Source organism: Myiozetetes cayanensis, unplaced genomic scaffold, assembly GCF_022539395.1.
Source record: "Myiozetetes cayanensis isolate MyiCay16 unplaced genomic scaffold, myiCay2020 scf2-11, whole genome shotgun sequence".
Lineage (NCBI taxonomy): Eukaryota > Metazoa > Chordata > Aves > Passeriformes > Tyrannidae > Myiozetetes > Myiozetetes cayanensis.
Window position 1 is genome coordinate 93,445,989 of NW_026087411.1, and position 19,200 is coordinate 93,465,188.

The 19,200-nt window shown below is 34.0% G+C and overlaps 1 protein-coding gene across 3 annotated transcripts in view; it reads left to right on the top strand.

Annotated features, from left to right (window-relative positions):
- CSMD1 (CUB and Sushi multiple domains 1) overlaps positions 1-19,200 on the top strand; it is a 1,108,336-nt gene that overhangs the window by 1,058,093 nt on the left and 31,043 nt on the right. For all 3 annotated transcript variants that reach the window (XR_007628921.1, XM_050315426.1, XM_050315427.1), the window contains exons 54-57: positions 610-783; positions 11,283-11,471; positions 14,359-14,532; positions 18,498-18,680. Coding sequence is in view for 2 of the 3 variants with exons in the window: in XM_050315426.1 (XP_050171383.1) it covers positions 610-783; positions 11,283-11,471; positions 14,359-14,532; positions 18,498-18,680 (720 nt within the window). In the remaining variant the exon portion in view is untranslated. The remainder of the gene's footprint in view (positions 1-609; positions 784-11,282; positions 11,472-14,358; positions 14,533-18,497; positions 18,681-19,200) is intronic.

Here is a 19,200-nt window from a genome sequence, read left to right on the forward strand (position 1 = left end):
CCAATAGAATGGAAGAGGTATTACAAAGAAATTAGGGGCTGTGCCCCTGAAAATTTGTCACAAACTGGTCTTAATTTTGTGAGATTTTAACAGAAAATCACATCTTTTATATTTCAACAGATTTTAGAACAGGGATTCCTCAGAACTACAGGATGTTCTGAAGTATTGCATTGAATTCAACTTTTGTCCCTATTACATTTTTAACTATTCAGGAAAAAAATTTTTTCTTGTATTTGTATTAGTAGGAATATAGTGAATGATATGCATTTTTAAGGTCTGATACAGATCAGATGTGTATCAAAATGCATATATATAATATACCTATTTTTATTAAAACTTTCAGCATGAAGTAAAAACTAGGTTCTAAAAGTTTTATGGAAAAATTAAGATTTTTCTCCTGGCAGTTAAGAATTCTGAATTAGTATATCCTAATTTTTATTCTTAAATTTCTTGTATATATATCAACAACAAATTCAGAAGGGAAAAACACAAGCAAACAAACCAAAACAACAAAAGAATCCCAAACCTTAAAAGAGCTCAACCAGCAAGTGATTCTGTGGATCAGTGCCTTTCACTTCGATGCTAACCTGCCTATTTTTCTTCCAACAGCAATCACATGTGGACATCCTGGGAATCCAGCTCACGGAATGACTAATGGCAGTGAGTTCAATTTAAATGATGTTGTCAATTTTACTTGCAACACTGGATACTTACTTCAGGGTGCTTCTCGAGCACAGTGCCGAAGCAATGGGCAGTGGAGTAGCCCTTTACCCAACTGCCGAGGTGAGAAACTTTCTCTGACATTCTCTGTTCTCTAATTACTTATTTCAGGCACGATCTTCCTTTACCTTGCCTTCAAAATACCAGGATATAATTCATAAGCCTGACCTTTGGGAACTTATTGCCATCTTTATTTGAGTTTTTTCCTTTCTATATTGGAAATTTTAGTTAGGGCTGGGTATAGGGGAAGCCTAGGCTTTTCAGTATTTTACCTCAAAGTTCTCAGACTGCAGTCCTTAGCATTTAGTTTATAAACATACGAAGTGAACTTTGTATCACAAAAGTTATATTACCTTAATAAATCACAGTTGGCTGTCTAGTCTAAACTAGGTGCATTTTAGTATACTTTCCATAAAGGATTGATTACTCCTATTAAAACATAGTTATGCAGTTGAATATTTATGCATCAAAGCACTATTAATTCTTCTGTAATTCCTAGCAATACCTGAGAGATATTAATAACTTTTGTACTTAATTTTTCTTTCCCCACAAAAAATTATAAAGCAAGATTTAATTCTTATTGTTTTTTTTTGCAAATACTTATCTGAGCTTGATTACTGATATGCTATGGGTAAAATAGGCATGTTTGAGAGATGAGAATGAAGCAAGTGGTTTGTGTTATGAGAAAATGTGTATCAAATGTACATATTAGGCAGGGAAAAAGACAAACCATTTTAAAACACAATCTAGAATTCTCAGATGGAATTATTTACCCAGATGCCAGTAATGTAATGAAGAATAAAAGGGAAGCAAGTCATTTAAGAAAACTGTTTTAATTTATTTTCTTTAACTTTTGGCTATCATTACAGATGTAAATGTAATCTGTAAAATGCAAAAAAAGAGAAGTGCTATTACTTGTTTTAGTGAAATTCTAATCAATTCAGTTAGAGTGAATTTGACTTAAGCAATATAGGTAGTGTATATATATAGCCTTTAGTCACAAATTACACAGAATCACAGAATACTTGAACTTGGAAGAGACAGCTAAAGAGTTTGCCCAGGGCTTTGTCCAGTCAGGTTTTGAATGCCGATAAGAATGGACACTCCACAATGTCTCTGGGAAATCTGTTTGGGTGTTTTACCACTCTCACATTTAAAAAGCTTGTTCTTATGTTTTGTTTTGTCCCTTTTGCATCATGTCCTTGCAGTGGGCACCACTGAGAAGTCCAGCCCTCTTTTTTCACACTCTCCCTTAGATAAGCGTAGATGATTAGCAAGATTCCCCTTCTCTAGGTTGAATATCCCCAGCCCTCAGTCTCTCTTCAAATCACAGTTGAGTCCATGAGGGACGTTTGTGTTTTCTGAAAATATATTTAGGAAAGGACAAAATACACCAGAGAGAGGAGGCTGCAGACACCAAAAAAAGGAAAGAAAAAAAAAGGAAAAAAGAAAAAAAAGTGAGAAGCAAGAAAGGGAACACTGAGTTTAGAGGAGAGGGTGGTTCATAAAGAAGTAGATAATCTCTGCAGCCTGTGGAAACACAGGGAAGAGAAAACAAAGTGAGAAGAAAGCAACAACAGAGAGAAACTGCTACATACCAACTGCAAGGTCAACTCACTAAGCTAGCCTAAGGGAAGAAACAATTCCAATTATCTAGACAATAGAATATTTTAAATGTAAGTAAGAAGTAAGAATCTCCCAAATTTCTAGATCAGAGATGCATGTAGCAGGTCAATAGTATAGAACTACTCAAACACTGACATGCTTAAACTGAGCGTTTCCTATTCTCTTTATGTAACAACTAAATATCTTCCAGTGCACAATCATATTTATAACAGCTATTTTTACTTTAGACAGTATATTTGTCTCTAGAAGCCAAAACTGGGTTTCTTGGAGAATTTTCAAACTTCATGACATCTTTTTCACGCAGTTTAAGTCAGTTAAACTCAGTCCCTGAGGTGAACAGCTACAGCTGGTGACTGCTACAGCTAGCAAAGTACTATAGACTTTAGTGGGGTGCATGGAATGGGGAACAAAAGAGGGAGTGACAAAACTAAGTGGATCCTCACAGTTCATGATGGAAGAGATACAAGACAGTCACTGAAAAATTTATGTTATTATAGAGACAGAAAATATAAGTGAAGGGAAGAATGAAGTGAAGAAACACAGAGTGAATGACAAAAGTCCAGGTTTACACCACCTGCATAAGAATAGACAAAACTGTAGATACTTCACTGAGGAACTCTGGGACACTGTTCTGGTAGGAGTTTGCCATGGTGAAGTGAATGGATCTTGGCAGAGTTGCATCTATAATTCTCAGTCCTTTCAGAAAACCAATCTCCCTAAACAAGTTTTCAGACCATAAATTGGCCTGGATCAAACACAAATTCATGTGATAAATTAAAAAAGGACAATAAAGTGGACAGGAGAGACAACTGAAATGTTGTAGTAACTGTAAATGTCCTAATTCTTGTGTTCTTATTTTTGAAATCTTCTCAGTTGTTGCATTGTTTTTCCTCTCTTTCACTTTGATTTGTTTCCCTTTTAAGAAGTGTACTAGAGTTCAGTGTAAATAGTTGAGTAACTCAGGTCATAAACCGGGTTGAGCTTCAGCAAAGTTACTCAATCTCTGCCTCTGACAGTCAAACAAAGATCCAGACTGCATCTACAGGATAAGTGAAAAAGCATGTGTTTTCAACAAATAAAACCTTACTTAAATGCCTCACAGATGAGATGGAGAAGTTTGTTCACCAAAGTCTAGGAAAACAAAACAGTATAAAAGGGAAAAAAAATACATGAGCCTAAATAAAAACAGTTTGCTAATTCCTGTTTCTCTGTTCCAATAATTATATTGCTCTGCTAGTTAACTCACTTGAATAAATTCTGAGGGTAGTGACTGAGGGAATTGCCATCTCTTTATTGTTTTAATGAGAATGAAAGATCTAATTCCACACACACTGAGCTTGAAATTGCATCAGCCAGCTCTGAAACAATATGATGAGCTAATCACCAAAGATAATTATTATTCTTAGGAACAACAATTGTAATACAATAAGATTTTTAATAAACCAACAGGTGGAGATAATAAAGGTACAATAGCTGAAGTTAACTTCTTATTAGTCCCAATGTTTGTATCTTTAGCACGACTTCACTGGCTGCAATTTCCTTCCCATAAAAGACGAGTTACAAAGAACAAAAAGCATACTTACACTGATTGAACATTTTTCCTGTGAAAGAAAATACTAAAGAAAAGCTTACTAGCCACTGCATTTCTGGAGAACTTTTTGTGTTCTATTTGTTTGCATGTTCCATAGCGGAAGTAATAATCACATTCTTTCCAGACACTAAGCATTTTTTAATATGTTTTTGTTTTACATATGTGGAAATTAGCACTTATTAAAATTTGTAAATGAACCCAGACAATTCCAGCTTTGAATATGACCAGGAACAACATTTTAAAATTAGAACCATAAATTAGAACCTACATTTCCATCTGGAACCTTCAAGAAAAAAGCACTGAAGGATATACAGCATCTCAGGAAGTTTCCTCCAGGCTGTTGAGATCTTTCAGCATATCTTACATGATTCACCTCATGTCTTGGCTTTCACTTCTCTGTCAATTTGCATCTATTTCATAGTCAGAAGATAATCAGTCTGCCTCAGTGATTTAGAAGAAAATAATGTACGTTATCATTAAATATCAGCATCTTATAGGATTCAGCATTGAGAAAGCATGTACTACACCAGTAGAAGCTATTTTGAGGCATATGACATAAAAACAATAAACCAGTGAACAGATTGTAGGTGTCTGATAAAGATATTGATAGACTGGATATTAGGTCCATATTCTGAAAAACAAAGTAATGTAGGTTACAAAGAAGTAATGCACACAAAAGATCATATGTGCTACTTGTGTGAAACAAAGGATTTCAATATGGACTCTATGGACTCTACTTTTATTTATTTTATAAAGAATAGGTCAAGTATTCAAGGTCAGTTGCTTGCCTTTAAACTGGAATCAAATGGCATCAGAAAAATTCCAGTACCCAAATCTCTGTTCTCTTCTGCAAACCTACCTGACTAGGACTTGGTGCAGCCTGAATCTGCTACTCCAGAACTATCTGTCAAAATACTAAATCCTAAACCAAGTATGTTCAGTGTGGATTTCTTTTTGTTATCAGTTTGGATCAACTTTCTATTTTGTCTTCAGAAGCAAAGAAAGAAAATCTCTATACTTTCTACTTTTCATAATAACTCTTAACCACCAAAATGAGAACTGAATTAGATGGTCTCATCAGGGCTCTGCACTCCTGATTGTGCTACAGGTCATTTTTCCATATATTATTATACTGTTGTATTAAACACCACACTTAACCACATCTTCTAGAATGCAAGTATTTGCAAGAAGATGATTTTCTTGCTAGGATTTCTTTGCTTTGGCATTGGATAGACTGGCCTAACACTTGCTGTCTGTATTAAGGCAGAGTCATGTCTTTTATCTTCTTATGAATGAGATTTAAGAGCTTTTCTCCTATTAAAAATGTGTTTCTTAAAACTGAAAATATTTTGCTCGGAGGATCTGTTTGACAAAGTTGCAAAAGTTTGTGTTAGCTCACATTCTCCAGTCTCTATCAGTAAGTCCAGGCTATTTGTTAGTATTAATGAATTCTGGTCTAGTGGTAAAGGCGCCGCGCTATCACCGCGGAGACCCGGGTTCGATTCCCGGTCAGGGCCACTCCCGGGCAGGTGGAGCTTGTTAGCCCTTAAAGGCAACCCATCTACGTCCTAAGGACCTCGCTGCCACTGTCCAAGCTCGCTTGGCCCCGGTAGATGAACCTTAGGATTAAAGGGTGGGCTCAGTTCCGCGCACACTGTGTCTCACCTAAAAAATCCAATGCGCAGGCTGGAAGGTGTAAAGACCTTCCCCGGATCTTCGCTCGCGAAGACTGGCCATTAATGAATTCAGGTCTCTCCTTGTGTATTTATACTAGTTTTGTACTGAATTTCTTTATCTTATTACTGATAGTTTCTTGAAAAGTTTAATTAGACTTTTTTGTCTTATCAAGAATCTAGTGTCTACAAGGAATGCCCACTTTTACGGTGCTTTCTTTAGTGAGTATATCATTTGAACCAGGGGTAACATGTCCCATTACTTCACTGACAAGGAAAATAACCTTTCTGATGATAGCTGATAGAAAGGTGGGAGAGATCGAGACTGATGACCAATTCTTCTTATCCACAGACAAAACAGCTCTGAATTTAAGCAATTTTCCATCTATGGTGGTATCAAGGATTCATACAAGCTGAGAAACGTTGTGTTTTGTTCAGTTTTGTTTTTCCAAAGTCAGAGGCCTTTGTTGTGACTTTTTAATACTTTAAATGTCAGAGATAGTTTATCCATTCATGTTAATAGCATGTTGATATCCTTCAGAAGGATAATTAGCAGTAAGTTTCCTAAATAAAGAGGTGAGGTGCCATTGGAGATGCCATGAATTTTCTGACATTTACCTGAATCTGACAGGAATGACACAAAATTTAAAATTATTTCTGTACCTCTCTGGAGGGAAATCTGCCTGGAAATTAGCCAAAGACATCTCAGAGGTAGTAGAAACATCTTTTGGGGCAACTGAATAGAGCTCCTCTTCCATGTGCAAAACAATACTCTGATTAAGGAAAAATATAAAAAGACTTTAAGACATGACCCCAGAGTTTGTACTATTCTGACAAAAGTTATTGTGTTGGTACTACTTACACATAGATCCCCACAAATGAATTTGAATATAGACAAAACATGTAGAGAAAAATAACAGGTAAGTATTTTATCTTTCTGATCAATTTTCTATTGTAATACCTGGCAAAATCTGAGAAGTTATAATTCTTGCATACTGTTGACTTTGAACTGAACTTTACTGAAATTCCATTTACTGACAATTTTGTCACCATGCTTTCACAAACACTGCTTTCTTTTTATAGGCAGCATTTTTAAGAACTTGTCATAAAGTCAGAGTGAATTCTCTATTCTTTATTCACTGAGTGTCAGTCTCTATACATGTTCTAGATCCCAACATTAATGCAATATTTTTCAAATAAAAAGTTTTAAAATGCTGTTGATCAGATATGAAACTTTATAAAAGAAACCTAAGATTGTTTCTGTCATGAAAGAAAAAAAAAGGAGAGTAAGAACAAGAAATGAAATACTGTGAATTATGTACTTTTTTGATATTCATTCAACTTTTTAACAGAAAGCTACCCTAAAGGACTCTGACATGGTCTTTTCACTTCTTTGTCCTCAAGGGTTTGAATCTACTCAGTGTGAGATTCCAGTTATCAGGGCAGACTTGAAGCATTCTCCAGCTTTTCTCAGAAGACTAAACCGAGACTGCCAGAATTCATTTCCCATGTAACCCTTGACAGGTGTCATTGAGAGAAAGCAATCTCCGTCTGCTCTCACAGTGATTTACAACTGAGTCCCCAGGGAGAAAGGCAATCAGGGAAAATACTGCCCTAGTTCTGTATGCTGACCAACTCAAATTCTTTTCTAAAGTACTCCTTACTGCAGGCCTTCTTAACAATAGCACATTTGTGTATATATTTAAAAATCTATAGCTGATCTTAAATGGCACTGCAGGCATAATTTTGTTTGCTCTTTAATTTGAGGGGTAATAATAATAATAAATGCGTAATCATTTGATAAGACCATGTATGATACAAGAATTTTGTTGCACAGAGCACATGCTTAAATTATGCATTCGGTGACTATCCTGTATTTCATTCATTGATCTACCTAAACAGATACTACTGGTATAAGAATGAGAACTCTGTATCACACAGACAAATTGATACTTTGGGACTGCAATATATTCCTTGAACATTCCATATTTCTGGTCGACATGGAGTATTAAGTTTCTCAGTTCTCCCTATTGACTTGCAAAGATAGTTCTGTTAGAATTGCTTTTTGGTAGCTTTAGGCCAGCATATGGCATGAAACAAAGTTCTTTTTACTTAATTTCTAATACTGACTTTACATAAGCTAACTTGTCATGCTAACCCATTAAATCTCACAAGAAACTAAGCCTAAAAAGCAGTATGAATCTTGTCCTACAGCTTGGGAAAAAAAATCAGTAGCGTGTGTCCTCATGCAAATTTTCTCTAGTTTTGTGTATTTGTTAATGAAATCTCAGTGTAAAAGTGTATACACTACTTAAGCTGCACATGCCAAATTTTTAGTGCTGTAGTCCTGACCTAAAACAAATGTGGATGATACTAAATATAGGCTACTAAACATGCATCTATGCTGTGGATCTATGTGAGTACAGCAAGGAGTCCTAGTTGCACCAGGATAAAATATCTAATGTAGAAAAATTTTAAATATGATTGACATATTGATAAATGGATATTAATTCACATTTGGACTATTGGGGTAGGAGTATAATTATTATTTTTCCAGAGGATTTTTACAGTCATAAAACACAGTTCCATATTTTTTACTTATGGAGATTATTTAAAGAAAAAGCTGCTCTTACTGGTATAGTTGCTTAAAACAGGTAAATATCAGTAGAATGGAAAAGTGCTATTATGATGCAATTACTTTTTGATGTGCAGTTTCATTGTAAATTGGTGTACTGATTAGAACATGGGCATAGGTCTCAGAAGATCTGTGTTTAGTTCTGTGCAGCTGAGTACAGCTGAGTACAGTTCAGTACAAATATTCCATACAATCCCGAACATCAGCTTTTGATATGATGTGAAATTGTGGAGTTGGCAATCAAATTACCGTAAAATAGAAGTTTTAGATAAATAGAATTATTTTTAAATATTCATTTCTACATTGGAAATTAAATCTGTCCGTATTTTTAAACTAAACAGTGCTCTGGCTTGGGAGCTTAATTGCCTCTACCTATTTAGAAGATTCTCCAAGTTTTTCATCTGAACCAAGTGGCACATTCACAGGAATTGTTTGGAGCATGGTTCAGGGGTTATTATAGACAGCAGGACCACTCATCATGAGTCATTCAGAGAAATTCTCCGTAGTCTGGATGGTAGCAGAGCACAACAGCATGGAGATGGCCACTGTCTACTGGCCTCATGCCAGAGAACAAGTGCTGACATTCATTACTTTGCATTGATACAGATGCAGATTCAAATGTTTGGGAATGTATGTACCTATGTGGAAAAATCGAGTTTAAGGATATGTTTGTACAAGGCAACTTATAACTGTGCAGAGGATGCAGGCTACTTCCCAAAGCAGAATCTTTACAATGGCATCTACACAGCACTGCACCACGTGTAATCACCTAAGAGGTTTAATTGGGATGCAGCGTGTGGTGCTTCTGGGAACTGTGCTAGTTTCTGTAGGAAAGAATTGCCCTGTGAATGCAGACATGTGAGCTCATTCAGATATCGGTTAGTATTTTGTTAAGGCTTCCTGTCAGTCTACTGTACCTTTTACAGACTTCCACATGCATCCTTGTGCTGCAGTGGTAGTTACATTCCCAGTGAAAGAATTAGACTTAGCTGATAGTGATTAGTAATCATTGAAAGAAAGCAGTAACAAAAAATGTGTAATGTAAAAAAAATAAAGCTTTTTCTCTCGATAATAGAAATCCCCAGAAAGTAAGAATTTTCAGAGTTCTTCAAGGCAAGTACAGAGACTTCCACATCCAAATTTTCCACAGGTTCCAAACAGCAGTGAGATTATTTTTTTTTCTGTCTTATGGAACAGAAAACAACAAAAGGAGGTAAAGAGAGAAATTCTTTCTGTCAATGAAATATCAGTGTAAACACAAATTTATTTAACCTACATATTTTGATTTATGTAGAAAATTGATATGGTTACAGCATTAAGTCTAAATAAAAGTTGGTAGTATGAAATATAAGCTAAACTGTTACAATGTAAGCTAAATGTAACTTCTCTGGTGAATTATGTCATAACATTCACCATAAAACAAAATAGGAATAGTTTAAATTAGGAGACTCTGTAGCTTTACTGCTGCTTAGGAACAAAGAAAAACTAAAACAAACAGGTGGGTCTGTTTCACTGAACATCATCAGCCTAAATAATGCCTTACTAGTGTTTTATGTACATCATTGCAGTAATTAGTGCTTTTTAAATGTATTTGACTTTTCTATGCAATTTTATCTTCAATGTTTTTAATAAAAATTGATAGATAAAAAATGGGTTTCTTCATACCAAAGAAGGTTCTCCTTCTCAACATTTTATATTACTTCTAATTCAATATTACTTCTAAAATAATTATTATGAAGGAAAACTTTGGATTCATATGGGATGTTCTTCAGAACTAGGTAGGCCTTGGTATGTTTGTCTAGAATTATGAGGTTGAAATCATGACAATTTAATACTTTTAAGATCGTGATTTTAAAAGACAAAGGGAAATAAAACTAATTATAATTGGATTTTTCCCCAAATAAAGTTTTAGGGTATTTTATTGTAAATCATGACACTTTTTAGCTGAATGAATGAACATTTGCAAAGGCTGCCTTGTTCTAGTGTATTATCTAATCAACAAATTTAAATTTTATAAATGATAAAAATTAACATTTTTTAAAAAATATTAGTCAGGAGTAAAAAACAGTTCATTAGTGACTCTGTATGTCTTATGTCTAAAATGATAATATTATCTCATATTCTTCTCCATTGATCTGTTTTTCATGAAAATTCATTTTAAATAGATGATATACTCGAAAGGTATGTTCCTGTCAATTTTTCACGATCTTTAATTTATTCTACTAATAATATTTTAAGTATTTTTTTATTATTATTGTTATTTACTTATACCATTATCTTTAGACTGAAGACAGTTGAGAGGTGGAGTAGGCATTTGTAACTTTACAGATAGTTTTCAGATTAACAGCAAAATTTGGTGTTTGCAAAGGTCCCTTCCAACCCAAACTATTAAATGATTCTATGATTCTATGTTCACAACAAAGTATAAAAGAAATTATTGGGGAGGGTAGATATACCTTATATAAAAACTAAACAGCTATGATAAAACCCATAATTTTTTATGATTTTAACTGCTACTTGAAAAAATTACTTTATGCTTTTTGGTGCTTATCCTTACTCCTGCTCCATTATCAAATATTTGATTTTTCACCATATTCCTTTTTCTACACATTAATAGCAGAAAATGTTCTTGTTAATCTTGAAAATATTTTTTTTTAATTACAGGAAATTAAAAAAGAAAATGTTAACATGTTATTTAAACATGTTTTGATTTTAATTTCAGTTCATTCACATAAAATTACGTAGAAGACCAAACTGATGCTACCAAGAGAATGATAAAAAAATCTTCCAATTTCTCTTCTATCTTTGAACTTGTAGGACCAAGACTATTACAAGTACTGGAGTAAAATCATAGTATTACTTTCAAAGCAAAAAAATCTAGACTTAGAGTCAACATACCTGATATTTAAGTCAAATAAAACCCACAAAGGATATCATATGGACCACAGTCATGAGCTGCTAGTGAAGTAATGAAAATAATTGTTGCACTTATAATATTGTTATTGTGCATCAATAATGAATACTGTTTGTCTTACAGTGGTGAACTGTTCTGATCCTGGCTTTGTGGAAAATGCAATTCGGCATGGACAGCAGAATTATCCTGAAAGTTTCAAATACGGAACAAGTGTGGCATACCACTGCAAGAAGGGCTTTTATCTGTTGGGCTCATCTGCACTGACCTGTAAAGCTAATGGTTTATGGGATAGATCATTACCAAAGTGTTTGTGTAAGTATTCATTCAGTTGGATTAGTGTTGAAGAGTGCTACATGATTTAAAACCATGATAGACCAAAAACAAAAAAAAAAAAAGTGTAAGGATCAACATATTGCAAATTGTATGTCTCACTAAGAAAACATTAAGACAAGATAATCATGCAACTTGCCATTATTAAAAATATGTTTACAGGGAATTGCAGAAATATTATTTCTAATGCCAGAAAGTTAACATTAATTTCCCCTTTTGGTGAATTGTTAAGATATCTGGAAACAGCTAGGGAAAAATTTTGCTCAAGAGAGTCTTTTTATAACATCACTTCATACTTCCTCCATCACTTTTTCCTGATGTTTCCTACAATCAGTTCAGTGAACTGCAGATCTTGAATAACAGTTTGGCTGACTTTAATTTCCACTGAGATATTTTTCTTCTCTGGTCACTATTAATGTGCTGACATGATTTCTGATTTACAATGCAATTATAGGAATAATAAATTAAATTGGAGTATACTTTAATTTGAAACACATCAGATTATTTTATAGTTTTTGCTTTACAAATTGTGATTTTTTACTAAAACTATTTGTTTTACAGATTTATAACAGAGCTTATAAATGTATTTTATTATATATATTATATATATATTATATACATATATATATTATATTTATAATATATATGTGTATATATATATATAAATGTATATTATAAACAGATTTATAAATGTAATTAGGTTAGTGAAAATATTTCTTTGTTATGCTAGGTCTTCGTACTATTATGTATCTAATATTCACATGACCTAAGCAGTTTTGTTTTGATTTTTCACAAAAATCTACACTTTCAATATCTGTCAATAAGAGCTATAACCAGAAAAATGTGTTTATTCACATTTCAATAGTAAAATAATTAGGCAAAATATAGCATTTTAAATACAAAAATCTCTATACATTTTTCACTTGGTGAGATCATTTTACTGATACAAGCATATTCCTTAACTTTTGTATCTTAGAAAAACCATTATGAAAGTCCGTGGCCCAAATCTGTCAGTGATCCCTTCCTACTTCAAAGACTGGAGTTTCAGTGTGAAGAGATGTTCCTTATGCAAGGAGTAAAAGAGGATGGAGGATCTAAATCACCTAAAATAGCTACCCATCTTTCCCCACCAAATGTTTTGGAAGTTTGATAGCATTTATATGACTTTCTGCTTTTAGACAGAGCTCAAGAAAAATCATAGATATCCATGCCTTTATAATAGGAATTCATGACCTTTCTTTGGGGACTATTGATTGAGTCCATTGGAACTTTCAAATGAGCCTGGGAGGTGTCTATATCCCTCAATCTAAAAATTAGACCTCAGTTAAACCTACTGGATTAACTCTTACTAATTTGCTGCTGTTGGGCTGAAACACCTTCTGAACCCTAAGTATCACTAGGACAAATCAAATTTCTTTCCTCTAAGGAAAATTCAATGAAATGATTAGGGCTCTTTGTGAGAGAAAAATCTGTTTATTCACAGATTCAGTCACTCAGAGCTTTTTCAAGTACTATAAGAGAGATGTGGTTTTCAAAGGTCATCAGTGATAATCTCTTTTTCCCAAGTGTGATTTTTTCAAGATTGATTTTGGTGATAAGGCAAAGTGCTTGGAGAGGCAGTTGAGATAAGTTTTGAACGCAAAGTAGACACAATTTACCATGATCAATTCTAGTTCAAGAGTAAACAAATAGAAATTTCAGAAATTTCCAGAATTGTGGCAGGACTTGCATTTCCATGGCACTGAAGTAAGCTCTTTAAGGTAACTGCTCTGGCTGAAAGCGAAACACTGATTTTTTCTGTGGGAGTACTGTTCAGCTAGACCAGTGGCCTGGTTTACCATACCATTTGCTACATGAACACTTAAGCCAACACAAGAAGAACAAGAGAAACACACAACATTGGTCAGGACCACAAACCTTGTCAGAAATCATTATGCAGTCAGATTGACATTATCATGGGATCTGGTACAACAGAGAAAATTTTGTTATGTGTCAGAAATAGTTGTCAGAAAAATAGGTGCTTTTTTTTTCTAAAAAGGTATTTTAATCATGGATAATTCTTTCAAGTAACTTATCAAGCTTCTAAAGTTCAAATGGTCTATTTAAATGCTGCCTGTTCATGTGACTGTTTACTAAATTTATGCAAAATTTTTCTTTGTTATTTCTTTCTTTATTGGATGACCTAATTTTTATACAGAAGACATTCAGAATATGATTTCTTGTCCACCTTAAGATGACTTATGTTTCTTCGTATAACAGATCTTAAGTAGTTATGTTTGCTAGTTATGTACCAAAAATGTTTATCTGATTTTTTCAAACAAAAAGTACCCATTTAACTTAACTATAAATATGATTTAAAAATTAGAAAAAATGTTCAGTAATCCATTTTCCTCTTGCTCAGTCTAGTGCAACACATTGCTATAGTAATACTACAGAATATTATATTTCACTGTACTGCTTAAATTGTATCTAGTTATTTTATAGACATGATAGAGCTACAGATATGATAATCATATCTGTAATGTATAGCACATTGCAACATTAATCTTATTTGGTTTATTCTTTCCTGACTGTAACTGAAATAATGTGTACTATTTCTAGGGAAGGACAGTGAACAGAAATGAATGAGGAAAGAAAGTTTTATATTTTCAGAGAATGGCTGAACTGGATGGGTTAATTTTATATGTTTTGTGTTTAATCTTACAAATGACCAGTAAATCTTCTATAGCAACAACAAAACTGAACATATGAGAGAGTTGAAATCCAGACAGAAGTGTATGTTTTGTGGAACCAGCCTTATATTTAAAGGTTATAATAGATTCTTTTTCTGTCCCATGAAACCATAATATTGTACTCTTTGCTTTGTTAGCCATTTCTTGTGGACATCCTGGGGTACCTGCAAATGCAGTTCTTTCAGGAGACAAATTTACATATGGCTCCATAGTTCACTATTCTTGCACAGCGGGTCGAAGGCTCATAGGAAATTCTACAAGGGAGTGCCAAGAGGATAGCCACTGGAGTGGGACCCTCCCTCACTGTTCAGGTACATGTACCAACCAGTATCTGAATGTCACCTTGTCACACGCATGTTTTTAGCTACAGTCAGATATTTATTTCTTTTCCAAGTATATTTTAATTTCACCAATAGCCACTCAGCTAGATCATACCCATTTATTGAAATATTACCATAATTGTGTCATTCTCTTTGTCATTACTTCACAAATTCACTCCTTAGCTAGATACTGTCGTTGCATGCTGCAGTGTATAGAACACTTAAAACAGTACTTAAAACCAGCTTGGGTTTTGATTAAAAAGGATGCATATATTAAATTTCATTTTTATGAGCACTGTTATGCGTAAACAAAGGTTGTTACATCAGAAAATGATGAATAAAAACTTCCACAGCAAAGATACTAATGGTAAACTTCATTATTGCTTCATTATAAACTTCATATTGCTCCTCTTTTCACTTACAGAAGTATGCTTTATTAGTGTCGCAGTGTGCAAATGCCATAAATGTCTGGCATGTTCAGGAAGTACAGGAACAGTTTATTCTCTCACAGACTATGCAAATTTAGTAGAAGCCATAAACCATTTCACAGTTTTGTTGGAGTGGTGAGCTCAGGCAAGGGTTGGCTGCTAAGGACATCCAAAGCATTTTAATAGGTTTTGTAGGGGAAATAAGTCTACACACTTCAATATATAAGGAAACAAATACCTGACTCATTTAAGAATAAAATTTCCTAGTGAGAAAATTGTTTATAGTTACTTATTATACAATTTGCTTATAATTCACTTTGAACTCTTGGACATGCCCATTGTTGGGCTGATCTGAATCAATGCAGTTCAATTCAGATTTGACCTGATTTGAATATTTAATATAAACAAGTGTAGCCTATTTAAATTCAGTACTTTGAGAAAGCTCTAAATATATGTTAATAGAAAATGATCCATTTATGAGCTGATTCTGAAAGCATGCTGAACTGAATTTGAAATATTGGGGAAAGGAAGTGAATTTAAATCACCAGTATTTCTTTTCTGATCTATGCTGCTCAAGAAGGAAATAGTTTAGAATCTTCTCAAACTGCTGGATCTCATAATCTCTATGGCTAGACCTGAAGGGAATCTCTGAAGGACAATCATATAGCTTTTACACAAGGCTTTTCTTGCTTATCTCAAACCCTTTTCTTGCTTACCTTAAGTGACATTTATGTCACTTACACCTTTTTATCCAGCATAATACACCAGACCTGAAATTGCACCAAGACTTCAACATTTTTAAGGTCAGGGCCCTCTAGTGCTGTTATCCACCATTTCTTATCACAAGGAGATTTCTCATGCAGTTGGAAGGAAATTTTAATGGCTAATAATTTAGGCTCTTCAGATATCAGTCACAAATATGATAGTATTTTTATAGACTCATAGATTTTTGAAAATATTATAAGAGCATTACACTCATCTGCTAGGGTGGGAAAAATATATCTAGTGTAACTAAAATATTGCTACTGATGCAGAATTGAATTTTCTAAGTTTGGACGTGATGGAACAGCATCTTGAGAGCAAGGGGATTCCTGAGGAAAATGAAAATCTATCTGTTAGCTCAAATTAAAACAAACAAACAAACAAACAAACAACAAAACCACACAAAAACCCAAACCAAACCAAACCAAAACCAAAACCAACCCCAGAAAAAACAAAAACCCAAACCAAACAAAAAAGCTATCTAAAAAACAACCAAAGAAAACCCTAAAAAGTCTCTTATTGGAGGAGAAAGCTGTCACACCTCCTAAATATTAAGACCGTGTGTCCACTTTGCACAGAAATCACACAAAGTGAAGACAAAATGGACGAATCTTTATTTCAGGGGTGAGCTAGCTTTTATGTGGTACAGCATGGAATGTGTGGAATTTGGGAGGAATTAAGGGAGTTTCATGCAAAGGGATGTCTATAAAAGGAGAAATTGAGCTAAACACATCCAAATATGGGTGAGAAGAGATAGAAAGAAGGGGGAAAAGCTATAAATTTTAAATATCAGGGGCCAATAAGCAGAGGGGTTACAATCAACAAATAGGGACAGGGCTAGCAATAATTGAAACTGCATATTACATATAAAGTAAGATTTTCTCTCACAACATTGTTACTAAGTTGAATAAACATAACACTTTTTTAACATGAAAAACAGTCTCTGAGGTAGGAAGTTATCTGTTGTCTAGTAGTTTAGCTGCATTCCAAAGCTGTTTTTTCTTCAGTTCTCCTTTACTTCAGGGGTTTTTCTCCACTATGAATATACCTCTTACAGGGAACTTCCAACAGTATCTCATTTCTCTAAGGTATTTAGAATTATAAAAATAACTACATTTTTCATATTAGATATTCAGGAGATTACTCCATCAAAATCCAATATGAATGATTCATTGTCATAATGTCAACAAAAGAATGATTGTGCCCAGGATGGCTGAGAACTCTAATTGGTTTTGTACTTCAGGGATATGAAAAACAGTCCAAATATAATGTTTAAAACCTGTAGTCTGTTTCTGCATGGGATTTATTCTTTATTATATATTAATATATATTTGAATACATGATGATTTCATGGTGGTATAAATATGGTCTCAGGGTCTGTTGTCACCTGGGACCCTTTACAGTGTCGGCCTCTTGTATCTTATGAATTAAGCGATAGTTGAGATTGTTGTTTGAGATGACTCACATTCATTTTTTGATAATGGATATGTAGTCATCTACATTACTAAATAAAAAAGTGTCTAGACCTTTATAATACTGTAACTGCCTTTGTCTATACCCTTTGACTGTAAAATTGCGTGGTCCCAGTTCAGATTTTCTCCAAGTCAAAATTAGATGTGTCCAAGAAAAAAAAATTCTATAGTTACTCATTTGTAATAATTCCCTCAGTGAAGTCCCAAAGCAAACTAAGACATCATTAGATTTTCAGAATCATAGATCATTCTACCCTGAACAATTCCTTTCCTTTCACAAGCCAAAGTATGTGCCACATAGTCGTTTCATGCTGGAAACGTGCCACAGTCGTAGCCTCAATCACAGTCCTCATTGTTTTTCACACATTTTAAGCAGACAGAAGTGTCTGTGAAATAGTAATGTCTTAGAGTAAGTGGAAGAAGGCAGTATCCAGAGGCCATATCTGGAATTCTGCTTTAACAGTGCCAGGGCATAAGTTACAGAAGCTAGTACTTAATCACTGGGACCATTATACTCTTAGAATTGTTCCCAGAATATTTTCAGCCCTAGCAACCTTACAAATACTTCACAAGTTTGTGTGTGCCAGAGATCATTCTCAACAGTCAGTTTGGATAGAGCCACCATGTTTTGGAAAGTGAGTTTTATGATATATGTGTGGACAGAATATACCAGCTGGCTTCAAGACACTCACACTGTTTAAAAGCGTGTACTTAGATCAGGAAATCTATGTCCAAATGCTGTAGGGCAGGGTAACAAGAACAATCTCTTCTAGAAGAATGTAGTACTAAACAAGTTGATGCACTTAAAGCCCACAAGTTAGCCTTGAATTCAGGGAGTGTCTCTTGGCCAGTGTGGATATATGTATTTCAAATGCATTTCTTAAGAAACTTGAATATGCTTCACCTCACTCATGCTGTTATCTAATTCTTGTTATTAGAAGTTATTACTCGGACAGAAGTTGAACAGTAAAATACAATGTGTAGAAAATATAATTTATGTCAAAAAGACAACAAAGTTGTTGAACTGTCAAAAAGTGACAGAGGTGGTTCACATGTTCACATCTTTTATTTATATCACCTTCTATGTTTAGGTCTGTATTGATCTGAGAGTAGAAGTAGGGTAAAAATGACATGTATTTTAGCTTTTGTTTCACACCCTTATACCAGAAGAAAAGGGATTGATTATAACAGAAACAATGCAGTTAGTAGTGCTCTTCACAAGAGAGTATCGTCCCTGCCACTGCATTTGCACGTAATGTCTCTGCTGGTAGTTCTACTACGTTGTGTTTTACAGGAAATAATCCCGGTTATTGTGATGATCCGGGTGTTCCGCCTCATGGGTCTAGGCTAGGGGAGGAGTTCAAAATAAAAAGTTTGCTACGTTTCTCCTGTGAAATGGGTTATCAGCTGAGAGGATCTGCAGAGCGAACATGCCTGCTCAATGGTTCCTGGTCAGGAATCCAGCCTGTGTGTGAAGGTAGGTGTTGATACCACTGGTATTTATCATGACAGTGAATGACGTTTACTGACTTTTTATTCTTTGACTGAAAAAATATTACACAGAAATATACTTTCATAATGCTCTGCAGAGAGGTAATATAAAAAAGTTTGCAAGCAGCTCATTTTTTTGCTTGAAAACCTAAATCCAAACTGTAAAGTTTTGTAATATATAAGAAGTTTGTGAGAAAATTATTTCAATTAAACAATATTGAGTCTGAAAATAGATAGTAGATACCAGAGTAAATATAAGATTAAACGAATGCTTTTGATTGAAGATATGAAAATGGAGTAATAAATCTGTCATCTGTTTTATAGCAATAAAATACTTTCATCTTCTCTTTCTATGTAATATCTGTGCATCAAGTACTAAACAAATTATAAAATAAAGTTTTATTCCTAATTAAGTATAAATTAATGTATATTTCTCCACGCAAGTTAAACTAATTTTTAATGAGATATATATATAATATATAATGATATATGTACTACCTCTTTTT